General features: G+C 45.7%; 2 protein-coding genes across 2 annotated transcripts in view; one reads left to right on the top strand and one right to left on the bottom strand.

The window, feature by feature from the left end:
- The window catches only part of LOC139223941 (NACHT, LRR and PYD domains-containing protein 3-like), a 34,584-nt gene extending 30,149 nt beyond the window's left edge, over positions 1–4,435 (top strand). Inside the window, exons 5-10 of the mRNA XM_070855948.1 lie at positions 9–182; positions 429–602; positions 730–903; positions 1,605–1,778; positions 3,017–3,063; positions 3,631–4,435. Of these exons, the coding sequence (XP_070712049.1) occupies positions 9–182; positions 429–602; positions 730–903; positions 1,605–1,778; positions 3,017–3,063; positions 3,631–4,199 (1,312 nt within the window). The 3' untranslated portion in view covers positions 4,200–4,435. The remainder of the gene's footprint in view (positions 1–8; positions 183–428; positions 603–729; positions 904–1,604; positions 1,779–3,016; positions 3,064–3,630) is intronic.
- Positions 4,436–6,460: 2,025 nt separating this feature from the next.
- traf5 (Tnf receptor-associated factor 5) lies at positions 6,461–12,355 on the bottom strand. Its single transcript, XM_070828268.1, has 10 exons — positions 12,102–12,355; positions 11,550–11,613; positions 11,233–11,334; positions 10,554–10,718; positions 9,657–9,734; positions 9,167–9,241; positions 8,995–9,087; positions 8,125–8,265; positions 7,747–7,912; positions 6,461–7,122 (listed from the first exon to the last, which is right to left on the bottom strand). Exons 1-10 carry the CDS (start codon positions 12,353–12,355, stop codon positions 6,536–6,538), a joined length of 1,725 nt encoding a protein of 574 aa, XP_070684369.1. The 3' UTR covers positions 6,461–6,535.
- Positions 12,356–13,340: the final 985 nt, after the last annotated feature.

Raw genomic sequence — 13,340 nt, 5'->3', positions numbered from 1 at the left:
TTAACTAGGTTAAATCAAACCAGCCTTACAGAGAAATGCTGTCAGGAGTTCTCATCGGTTCTCAGGTCCAAGTCCTGTAATCTGAAAGAGCTGGACCTGAGTCACAACGACCTGCATGATTCAGGAGTGATGCTGCTCTCTGCTGGACTGAAGAGTCCACACTGCACACTGGAGACTCTCAGGTCAGATCACACTGTGATGTTTTTATGTAACATCATATATCCGTGTTGATAAAACAAACATATGACAGACGTGTTCCTTTGGTTTCTACTGTGTTGTTGATGATCATATGTCTGCACTTTGAATCATTATAATGTTCAAGAAATTCATTTGATAAATATGCTAAAGTCTGCTCACTGATCTTTAACATATCTGTGATATTTCAGAAAACCATAAAGCAAAAATTGTTTTGTTTTGTTTTTAACTAGGTTAAATCAAACCAGCCTTACAGAGAAATGCTGTCAGGAGTTCTCATCGGTTCTCAGGTCCAAGTCCTGTAATCTGAAAGAGCTGGACCTGAGTAACAACGACCTGCATGATTCAGGAGTGATGCTGCTCTCTGCTGGACTGGAGAGTCCACACTGCACACTGGAGACTCTCAGGTCAGATCACACTGTGATGCTCTTGTTTAATATTTTATTACCCCTGATAAAGCAAACATATGACAGGCATGAATGCCTCTGGTCTCGACTGTGAAAGGAAAGTGTGTTTTATTTTGTTTTAAATCAGATTAAATCAGACCAGGCTCACGGAGAATTGCTGTCAAGAGTTCTCATCAGTTCTCAAATCTCAGTCCTCTGGTCTGAAAGAGCTGGACCTGAGCAACAATGACCTGCAGGACTCAGGAGTGAAGCTGCTCTCTGGTGGACTGGAGAGTCCACACTGCACACTGGAGACTCTCAGGTCAGAATTCAGCTTTTGTTCAACAGATGAACATTTATATGTTGTCATGTGTAGATTGTGATTAAAACACTACAGTACCAATTTTCTCTGAACTTCTTCAGCTGTGGATCAACTTTCTATGTGCAATATGAAAGCCCTTGTTCATAGTGGCAAACCAACAGACCCACATGACACTGCTCTACCCCTCAGCTCTATGGACTGTGGTAGTGTCTTCCAGCTCATTATTATTTGTCTTTTTTTATGACCCACAACTTTACTGTTTTGATTCAGTCTCTCTGTTCTCATTAGTGTCTCTTTAGCAGCAGTCGGCAGTTTTCATCAAACAAGGTGTGATAAATCCACACAGGAGACATACACAACTAGACACCAGCTCAAGTGGAACATTAAAGAGTCAGATTATGTTTTTCAATATCTGGTGAAAACCTATCCCCCTTTTTAATATTAATATATAATATTTATTCATTTTTAACCAGCTATGTTACTGTTCCCAAAACATTGTCAAGATGTTCATGAACAAATAAATGGCCCTGTGTAACTGGCTGCAACCTGAAGCAGCGAGTTGAAAGTGAGATGATTGCTACTGCCGATGTCCTACAGGACTGTTGCCCTAATTTTCCACCCCAACAGTTTCTTAGGTGGTGATGCCACAAGCAGGAATCGAGTATTATACAAAATAAATAACATTGTGTGTGTGTCTGCAGGCTGTCAGGCTGTATGGTCACTGAGGAAGGCTGTGCTGCTCTGGCCTCAGCCCTGAGCTCCAACCCCTCCCATCTGAGAGAGCTGGACCTGAGCTACAACCATCCAGGAGCCTCAGGAGAGAGGCTGCTGTCTGCTGGACTGGATGATCCACGCTGGAGACTGGAGACTCTCAGGTAGGACCAGACAACAAGAGCTCACACTCTGTTTCTCTGTCACACTGACAAGCTGAGGACTGTTGGCTCTCAGTCTGCAGCAGCAGCACTGAGAGCATCATCAAGAGTTTCAAAGTTCATTCTTGGCTTTGGAAACATCATATGACAAAACAATCTCAGCTGAAGGTCCATTTAGTAGTTGTTCTGGAGCTTTCGATCATTTTACATGCCTTATTACATCTTCATCAGCAGATGGAGTTGGCAGTTTGCCCGGTTGTCATCAAAATTGTGATGAAAATCTTATTAACTCTAACAAACTCTTCACAGTTAAACCCCATATGTACCACAGGAGTCCAGCTATGTATATGTGTGTATAAGCCAGTGGTCTGTTCAGTCTGTTCAGTCCCAAAAGTGACTTTGTCAGTTTCCCTTTAGATTTAAAATAACACATGAGATAGCTTTAGGGACTTTGCTTGTTTGCTGGCAGTAAGTAGAAGGATGATGCACATTAAATGAAGTGCTCCTCACAACCTTTACCTAAACTTACCTGAAAATGGTTTCATTGGGACAGAGGTGTCAGTCACTGCTGATCGTCTGGAACAAAATAACCTCCTCCCCAAGTGTAGGAGACATACAGATTGGAAATGAGGTGCACGGTGTGTTTGAGTGTGTGGGTGTGTGTGTGCGAGCTGTAGAGGCAGTGGTTCACCTGGGAGGAGGTGTGTGCACGTATGGAGGTGTGTATAAAGGCGTGCACTCACCTGGTTCACAGATGGAGAGAGTCAGGGTTGGGTGGTAGCCGTAATTTTTGTTGACCGCTATCCGCTCTTCGCTATTCATTCATCATTTTTATCTGTTTAATCCGCTGGTTTTTTCATGTTTTCATTCATCCATCCCTGCTGCCCTGTGATAGCTCTGTGCTGTTTGTAATAAATGGACCAAAACGCATCTTTGAATCCAGCGTATTTATCATTATAGCGTCCATGCGCGTCACAAATCCGCGAACCTGAGGACCCAACCTCATACTCTCAGCGGCTAAAAGGTTTTGGTTTTGGAAGCCGCAACACCAAGAATGAAGAGAAATAAAATGGTTCATGGTTTGATTATCAATTTATGAGGATCTGATTGAACATTATTTTATTCCACATAAAAACATGTCAGTTGACTGTGAATTATAGATTTTATAGATGCAACTGTTTGGATCTGAGTGAAGGTTTATGAAGGTCACTTCTGAAGGTTCATCCTGTTTCTTCCTGCAGGCTGGACCATGGTGGAGAGCAGAGGCTGAAGCCTGGTCTGAGGAAGTGTGAGTGTGTTCACTTTGATTCATCCTGATTTACTGGATGAACACACGTTTTGTATACTGGGTCGGGTTATTTCCAGCGGCAGAGCGGAGCAAACGTCGGCCCCCTGATTTATATCAGCTGATATGATAGTTATACTAACATAACCAAAGCTTTTAAACGTGTTATAACCACCAACCACAGCCACTTATGCCGGCCCTTTTTCTGATATAACTGTCAACCTAACTTAAGTATTTGACCATGACTGTTTGCAGTCACTGCATAGAATTGCTGTCACAAACATAATGTTGTCTTCTGTGGTGAGAGCTGGTCGAATATTTGTCTTCATAACCACCAGGAGAACATACAGGTATAAATATGCAAAATATACTACAAGGCTGATCGGTGTAGTAGTATGTGAGATTAGCTGCAGACAGATAATACTCACATGCACAGACAACCACCTGTTCCCTTCCAGAAATAATTATGAGTCATTCTGAAGTTTTTATCTCGTTAACAGTAATAAAGCAGCAAATAAACCCATCAGGTGTGTCAGGTGATAAACTGCTGTTGTATTCTGTCGTCTTCAGATGCCTCTGAACTCACAGTGGACACAAACACAGTCAGCAGAAACCTCAAACTGTCCAACAACAACAGGACGGTGACACTGGTGAGGAAGGAGCAGCTGTATCCTGATCATCCAGAGAGGTTTGAGGACTGGCCTCAGCTGCTGTGTACAGACGGTCTGACTGGTCGCTGCTACTGGGAGGTGGAGTGGAGGGGGAGGGGTGTTTCTATCTCAGTGAGCTACAGAGGAATCAGCAGGAAAGGAAACAGTGATGACTGCTGGTTTGGAGGAAACAATCAGTCCTGGAGTCTGAAGTGCTTTGATGATGGTGGTGATGGAAGTTACTCTTTCAGGCACAATAACATAAGAACAGACCTCCCCTCCTCCTCCTCCTCCTCCTCTAACAGAGTAGCAGTGTACCTGGACTGTCCTGCCGGCTCTCTGTCCTTCTACAGAGTCTCCTCTGACTCACTGATCCACCTCCACACCTTCAGGACCACCTTCACTGAGCCTCTGTATCCTGGGTTTGGGTTTGTACTGGGCTGGCCTGTTTCCTCAGTGTCTCTGTGTTCACTGGTGAGACGTCATTAGAAAATAAACCAGTGATAGATTTCACCAGAATCATGTTATAGATTCATCTTTGATCACTGGACGGTTAAAGTCACTGGAAATCACTGCACTAGGTGGCAGTGGTGGAGAGTAACAAGGTGCATTTATCTGGGTACTTGATTTAAGTACAATTTTGAGGTACTTGTACTTGAGTTTCTGTTACTTGATATTTCTGTTCCACTGCAGTTCTCAGGGAAGAATTGTTCTTTTAATTCCACTACATCTCAGGGTGATAATACCAATTACTGTTCAGATTAATAACACAAAATATGAGGTGAAACTAAATCAGTAAAATAGTTCTGTTCTCTGCAGACACATTAACATTTGCTGATGTTGATGCTCTCACTTGACGCAGCCTTGTTGATGATGTCGACACTGAGACTGTGATGTTGGGTTAGGGTTAGATCAGTAGAAGATCTTTAAATGTTACACAGCGACATGTCTGTGAACAACTGGCCGATGTTAATGTTTCCCCCTAAAACCTATAAATGATGTGAGAACAAACCCGTCATCCTGGAGAAAGAAATATAACATACAGTGTAACTATGACTACGTGATGAGGTCAGAAAGGACTTTGGTTTAATGATCACTGATTATGAGCTGTTTCCACTCAAGGACATAATCGCGTAATCAATAAATTGTACAATAATTATGCCATTCTGTCATTATCATATCTTTTTCTACCACTTCAGTGTACACTAGTGGGCTTTTATACAGGAGTGATTGCTGTTCTGCACTCAGTAGGAAATGTAATCCAGTTCATGTTGTAATCCATATTGCTTGGCTGTGTTTGTAGCTTTGTGCTGCTTGCATGTTACATGTACTGAATGTGGATATTGTGGTTGTATTAAAAAAACGTGTTGGCAGTTTCCTGCTGCTCTGCATGTTAGCGCACTGTGTTGCTGCACTGCCGAGATTTCGCAGTTGAAAAACGTACACAGGAAGCACAGATAGCAGAACAGAGTGTTACAAGATCAAGGCAAATGGGAAACGATGGAAAACACTAGGTTCCACGGTAGATGTGGGCAAACAGCCTCTCAGACGGAGGAGTTTAACCCACAGGCCCATCTCTGACATGTGTGCCTTTAAATAACTGCCTGTTACCCTTGTAGTTATGGTAAATTAAGACTTGTCTTTTATTCATGATAAATGGACACCGTTTAGTTGGAAAAGCACCCCAGAACTTTACCTGCATTAGAAAGGTGTCTGCAAATACAAATAGTTTCCTTTCCCCAAAGACAATGATTTCATTATTAATAATAGACGGTTTTCATATCATAGCTACAGATCAGCTGATCATCAAACACTGATAACAGACTTTAATCACTCGCTCTGAGCGCCAGTAGTTGGTTCACAGGTAATCACAGTTGCGAGCTCCAGATAATGGGTATTAAATAATTATTAGTTTCTACACTTTGTGCCAGTCAGACCTCCACAAACGATCCCTGAGATGATCTGAAAGCCAAAAGGAAAAGCCGGTCTTTGTTAAGTCCAGTCTTTAGGATGGACTTTACATCAGTTCGCTTACACTTGTTTATTTCAGTGAACTTTGTAAAGCACTATGAGACACTGTTGTGATATTGGGCTATACAAATAAAATTGAATTGAATCAGTTGCACCAACCAAACTTAAACTTAGTCTAAATTACACCCGGTCTTATCCACGTCCATCCAAGTGAATGCTCATTTGACTATAGCTGTTGTTTAGCAGTGTGCATTGCTAGGAGACATGATATATGGAGGATCATAGGAAAAGAAAAGAACATTTCATGGACATTGAAGTACAAACATGAACAGAGCAGCACAGCCGAGACAACGGTACCTGCCGAGCAGTCTGAACTGAAACTGAACTGAAACATTAACACGAGGCAATAATTTAAAAGAAAACGTCCTAAAACTGCTCAAGTATTGTTCGGCTCTGATCTGTCCTGATCCCATGATGCCCTCCTCATGGTGATCAGATTACTGGACTTACATCAATTAACGTTTACCTTATACATAACCTTTCTTTTCACTGGACTGGATGATCTTCATGTATTAACATCCCCATGTTTACATGTGTGTTCAATTATTTTGCTTAGTTCTACAGATAATTTGGTGTAAATGAAATTCAGGGTACTACTACTACTACAGCAGTACTACTGCGAGAATAAACGTCTCTCTAAAAATGTCTAACTACTCCTTTAAAGTTGCAAAGTTTTGTTACTTCTTTCAACTTATTTAGACGACAGAAAAGAAGTCGATCACAGTGAAAATCATATTAGTTTATACCACAGTGTCCTTCGTCAAATGAGTAAGAACAAAAACCATCTCAGAAGCTCACAGCTGCTCTAAACCGGCCATGTCCACCTTGACTTTGACAAACAGCGTGTCATTCTTCACATATTCCGACTTCTGGGGAGTTTCCAGCTTGTTAAGGGGAACGAAGCATGAAAATCCAACAGCGACGTTGCTGACTGACCCGGCAGCGGGTCGTTGGAAGCTTTTAGACGCCGGGTCTGGTCTGAAGCTCAGACTGCGGTGGTTCCCGGCACCACTTTGGTCCAGAACGGACAGTGACACGGTTTGTCTGAAAGGCCACGGCAGCAGAGCGTCGAAGTCTCCCGGCATCAGGACAACATACAGGGACAGGTGAGTCCCTCTTCCCTCTCCGTCCCCGTTCAGATAGACCTTGGCTGCCATTTTGTAGCCGCAGCGTCCGGTGTGGAACGGCACGCTGCTCAGACACGGCGGATGACCTTTGATCTCAGCCTCCCTCCTGTTCCTGAAGTCATCGATCTTCCAGATCAGTTTGCCGTCGTAGGACGTGGCCTCGAGCTCCTGCAGGTGCTGCTTGTTATGACTGAGCTGAGCGGCGTGGAGTTCCAGGAGCCCCGAGTGGTGCTTCAGGTTCTCCTCCAAAGTGCCTGAAAATACCAAAAGCATTCACTGAAATGTAGCTCTAAAAGTCAAACCTCATCCTGGACTGCAAGCTGCGTCTTCTTGCAAAAGGAAACACTGATTTTGGGGTGTGTGGAGACGTAAAATCACTCCTACCTTCTCCTTTAAAAACATTCAGAAACAATGAAGGAGTTACAAAAGCCTTCACAGGAGCTTTGAGCCCCGATCAGAGAGGGCTTTTTGCAGGTTGTCAAACATGAAGCAAACTGCACTGACTGCTTCTTTTTTTATTGCTAGGCTTCCACCTCACTTCAAAACTGCATAAATTTAATGTTGGCATGATTGCTGCTGTTAGCTGGCTAGCTCGCTAACCGCTGCGCTGATTCTGAGGTACATGAAGTCAGGAACAACGACCAGCTCTGTTGCAGACGTTGGCTGATAATAGCCTCGGCGTTTGCTGGGAGCTAAAGTTTTGTTTTCTTTGTCATTTTTGCTAACATGGAAAACAACAACGTTACATCACGGTACCTGACCATTCATCTGAGTTGAGGTTTTTTTCAACTCGAGTAAAAAAGAGCAACAAAGGATTCAGTGTGATTACAAAAAGCTGCTTCAGTCTGCTCCACAGCTCCTGACAGAGGTTTTGTTACCCAGGTGTTCCTTGAGGGCCTCGGTTTCAGACACTTCCTGGATCACAGCATCCAGAGACTTCCTGAGCTGCTCCAGCTCCTCCAGACCAGGACCGAGCCCTCGAGACACCTGCTGGAGATCCAGCTGGACGGCGGACAGGACGTCCTCCTGCCTGCTCAGAGCCCTCTGATAGACAACAGTGACATGGTTTGATGACGCTGCTGTGACACTGACGACTGCAGGATCCTCATACACATCTGATTCTGAGGCTTATCATATTAGAGTGACACTAAAATCAGTGTTTGGTTTCATTAGCTCAGACACATTTAATGCTCATAACCCCTGAAAGAAGCTGGATGAGGACGATGATGAAGAAGTGGTGGATTTAGAGAAGGTACCTGAGCTGTGGAGATGATGTGCTCATGGCTGCTGTTCTGTTGCAGCAGTGGCCTGATTTCCTTCTGCAGTCCAGTGAGCAGCAAACTGTCAGTCTGGACCTCCTGCTGTCTCAGCAGCGCCTCCTCCTGGAGAACCTCCACCTGACCAAGGAGACAACAGTCGGACGTAAACACTGATGCCACCTGGTTTATGTGTCTCCAAGTGGTATCACACTGCTGCAATGAAAACACTAATCAGTCAGCAAATTGTGTTACTGACTGATTAAGTCCCAAAAGACCAACTGAGTCCTGGAGCTCATCTGAGGTTCACCTCTGTTTCCACGCACCCTCTCTGGGCTGGGACCGTATCTACGTACCACCGTATCGTTTGTCTATCATTTATTTTGTTGTTGCAAATCCCGGGGACGGGGAGTGGGTGGGGTTGGGGGGTTTAAGTGGCACAGTGACAGCCGATAACTTGCCCACCCGTCAACGAGCCAAAAAACTCCCCGTAAATCCGACCGCAAACAAGAGGGTTAAAGGGAACCACTCTAAATCCTGATTATTCTACAGCCGTTACAACCAGCACTGACTTCACAACACGGCCTGCATAAAAGAAGAGAGCGTACCCACTCATTGGTGTGTGGACTGCTGTTTTCAAAATCAGAGCCGGTCTGACTGGTTAGTCAGCAGGTAGAAACTAGCGACTGAGAATGTTCACTGAGCTGATAAATCAGGAGAGAAGTCGCCTTCAGACCTGCGGCTACGTCCACTTCTTAATACAGCCTGTACGGAGTTACTCTGCCTCCACCCTGAAGTCTCACTGGATGTCACACTTTCGTCCCCAGACGTGTTACGAACCAGAACACCAGGTGAGTTTACTGGACGCACCTGCTGCTCCAGGTGAGTGTTGCTCCTCAGGACCAGCAGCATATGATGATTGACAGCGGCGTCTTCGTGCAGCTTCACTTTCCCCCTCTTACCCTGCGGGACACAGCGCTCGTCGTGAGTCAGTGAACACGGACGGTTCAGTTGGAGTCGGCCTGCGCTGAGATGAACCCACCTGCACACAGCAGCCGAACCTCTTGTAAGAGCAGTCGATACGAACCTCCGGACACGAGTCTGCGTGCTCCGTCAGCTGGTGGAGAGGAGACAGGTTCAAAGAGCCACTTATTGGCTGGCTCTGTGGAAAACTTCACTCTGATTGGTCATTTACGGCTTTCTGAAGTCTGAATATGTGAATCACAGGTTTTAACAGGAGGATTTCTGCCTTCTTAAACTAAAGCTACTCGTTAGCAGCATAGCTAACACACGGCTTCACACTCTTCCACTGAAATACAGGTGGCGTCATCTCATGTGTTCACTCAGACGCTTGTTTCACCCTGTAGATCCGCTCCAGACAGCCAGCAGGTCTGCTTAGGGTCTGAATCCTGGATGCCTGGTTGCACTAAAACAGCAGCCTGAAGCTTCCCAGGAGCGGCTCAGTTGTCCTCAGACACGCGTGGACCAGCCAAAGTGGTCTGATCTCTGCATCTGCAGGCTCGTGAGCTCACCTCGTGTCTGGGAACCTTCCTGGAGCAGCTGTGGGGACAGTCCACCTCCACCTCTGGACAGGAGCTCTGCACATGATCCTACAGAGACAGAGACATCAGCAGGACTCAGCACACTGACAGCTGAGCCAGTCAGACCACCAACAGCTTCCCACGTGTGTTTCTGGTGTCACAGTAGAAATCCTCACAAAGACTCTGAGCAGCGATATGTAAGAAACCTGGACCACCAGGTCACCTGTAGCAGGATAGTTTGTCTACAACTGGCTGCTAAAGGAGAACTCCAGTATTTATAAACCTGAGGCCTATTTTTCTTTTACAGTTTTTTGGGTCTGAGTGACTGGTAGGTAGTAAAAGTGTTGGAACTGGTCCAGTAGATCACCTCAGCCAGCAGACACCAAACGGGCTGCAATGGCTGCAACGTGATCCTTTGGGACAACTGCACCTGATCACAGTAGGTCCACTAAAAGAGCTTGTTTGATCCACTGACAGGCTCAGAGTGTTATTCTAAGTGTGTGACAGCATCATGGAAAGGATCCCTACAGAGAGAGACCTGGAAGATCCTTTTGGTTTAACCACAAACAGCACACACACCAGACTACATTCACTAAAACAGGGATTTTAGAGAACAGGACACAGGAGCTGCTGCTCTGCTGCTGCCTCCATCAGTCAGTGTGTTTGTGTTATTGTGTGTTTTACAAATATTGTGTTGGATCTGAACAAACCTCCTAAAATACCAAAGTCACACAAGAACACAAACTGAGGCAGCAGCAGACCAGCAGCTACATTCTAAAATCCCTGTTTTAGTGAATGTAGCCTGGTGTGTGGTGAGTGGACCTACTGTGAGTTGAACCCAGTGGATTACAACCTCTGCAGCTCCACCCAGCCTGGACAGGGCTTCACCTGGATGAGGCTGAGTCTGTGCGGCTGCTGGCAGTGCGGGCAGGGCTCCGTGCGGTGGGGACAGGTGTCGGCCAGGTGCTCCCGCAGGTGCCTCCTCTGTAGCGCCGCCCCGCAGCCTGGATTGTGGCACCGCACCCGCTCGTACTGGCACGACCTCTGGTGCTCCTGCAGAGGACGAAGTGTTGGAAGAACAAACACGTCCCACAGCGTCATGAGTCCAGTGTTCAGCGTGGGCCTGTTGCCACGGATACTAGGGGGCGTGACACTGAGCCGCCAGGTGAGTCCTTTAAAGCTCACCTGTCACTGAGAAAGCAGCCATACGCCCAAAACCCATTAGATCAGAACACATGAAGGATTGGTGTTATTAGTGTGTTTTAAGGTGGACTGAGTCAGTGTGATTGTGTTTTAAGGTGGACTGAGTCAGTGTGATTGTGTTTTAAGGTGGACTGAGTCAGTGTGATTGTGTTTTAAGGTGGACTGAGTCAGCGAGAGTGTGTTTTAAGGTGGACTGAGTCAGTGTGTGATTGTCTTTTAAGGCGGACTGAGTCAGCGAGATTGTGTTTTAAGTCGTTTGCAAAAACCAAAACAGAGATGGCGATCCCACCACAGAGGGCCTGAGCCACCCCAGACCAGCAGGTGTGTTGGCCCACTGAGGCCGGGCTGCTGCTTCATAACGTACCTGCAGGTGCTGTAATGTGACCACAGAGGTGCATGCTGGGAAGTTGGTGCAGTACACTTCTAAGTTGGAGATTTCTCGTTTGCAGCAGTTGTCCTGGAAAACCTGCGGAGCGAGAAAATGAGTCATCTTTCTAAAACGGATGAGCGGTGAAGACAATCAATCAATCAATCAATCAATCAATCTTTATTTATATAGATTATGTCGTCAGAAGTCATTAATGAGTTTTAAAAAGTATGAAATAGAAGTAAATTCTTTATGAGAAAATCATAATTATATAATTACAGTGAGTGTGTGAGTGTGTGTGTGTGTGTGCTGACCTCAGCTGGTGTGATCACAGCTCCCTCCACCGGACACACGGGGCTGGATGGAGACGACCCCTCCCTGAAACACAAAGTCTGTCAGTGTGATTGTGTTTTAAGGCGGACTGAGACAGTGTGATTGTGTTTTAAGGCGGACTGAGACAGTGTGATTGTGTTTTAAGGCGGACTGAGTCAGTGTGATTGTGTTTTAAGGCGGACTGAGTCAGTGTGATTGTGTTTTAAGGCGGACTGAGTCAGTGAGAGTGTGTTTTAAGGCGGACTGAGTCAGTGTGATTGTGTTTTAAGGCGGACTGAGTCAGTGTGATTGTGTTTTAAGGCGGACTGAGTCAGTGAGAGTGTGTTTTAAGGCGGACTGAGTCAGTGAGAGTGTGTTTTAAGGCGGACTGAGTCAGTGAGAGTGTGTTTTAAGGCGGACTGAGTCAGTGTGATTGTGTTTTAAGGCGGACTGAGTCAGTGAGAGTGTGTTTTAAGGCGGACTGAGTCAGTGAGAGTGTGTTTTAAGGCGGACTGAGTCAGTGAGAGTGTGTTTTAAGGCGGACTGGCTCCTACAGCAGTCCTTGGAGACAGAGGAAGCAGTAGATGTGTCCACAGGAGTTCTGCTGAGGGTTGAGAACGACTCCTCTGCAGACCGGACAAACGAACTCCTCCTTCAGCGGCAACACGAACTTCAGGGAGTGCTGGACGGAGGTGAGCTCTGACTCCCAGGAGGCCACGGCGCCCGTCGACCTCAGCCTCCTCGTGGACTCCTCGGCCTGCAGACTGGACGCCTCAGATCCTCCCAGCGGTGCGTCTGCTGAGGCCATGATTCTGCAGACTGGACCCAGAAACTCGTGGTGAGCATCACTAGATTATATCTACTGATGCAGGGGTGTCCCACTTCCTCCACTACAGCCAAACTAACGTCACTTTGCACATTAGCATATGATGGTGGAATATTATATCAAGCTGCTCAGTGAAATAGAAACAGCTGTTATATCGCTCTCTTCAAAGCCACCAGACTCCATTGACAAAAACAGTAATTTTACACCGGAGCTGCTGTTCAGCTGCTGTTCTCGATCGATTAGTTTCTCTGTATTATTGGGTGACTTCGGTGTTTTAAAGGGTTATTTCGGATCCGACAGAATATTTGTGCAACACACAATAACAAAAGCAAACTACATGATTGGGGCAGCGGTAGACGGGCCGCTCCTGTGTTCTGTGAGGGAAAATGACTGTTTTCCTCAATGGAGTCTGGTGGGCCTGGTGCCCCCCCCCTCTCTTTACATCCTGTTTAAGCAATATCAATATTTTTAACCATTTCGCTGATTTCTTGTCTTTGTTTAACAGTTAAAACAGTTAATCATGAACATTTTTCTGTGTTTGAGTGAAACAAGGAAACAGCATGAAGCCCCACACCGGATGGAAATCTAGGATTAGATCTGTTTCTGTTTTTAAGACGCTGATACCAACATTCATACCTATAAATATAAATATATATATATAAATATATACTTATATAGGTGGTAGGAGGTACAGATAAAAAGCACCTGAAGTAACACACGTTATCAGAGCGGCTCCTGTCAGAGGCATCGCACGTGCTGATGATGCCCACGCGCGCGCGCGCGCACACACGCACGCACGCACACACACACACACACACACACACACACATACACACACACACACACACAGTTTTTCTGCATCTGAACCTCTCAAACAGCCTTTATTCCCCCTCTGAGCGGGTTTAAGACCGGAGAGTTTTTACTTTCACTTTCTCTCACACACACACACACACACACACACACACAC

The sequence above is a fragment of the Pempheris klunzingeri genome, chromosome 3, assembly GCF_042242105.1.
Source record: "Pempheris klunzingeri isolate RE-2024b chromosome 3, fPemKlu1.hap1, whole genome shotgun sequence".
Taxonomy (NCBI): Eukaryota; Metazoa; Chordata; class Actinopteri; order Acropomatiformes; family Pempheridae; genus Pempheris; species Pempheris klunzingeri.
Note: the sequence above shows the minus strand (reverse complement) of the source record. Positions and strands in the feature narration are given on the sequence as shown.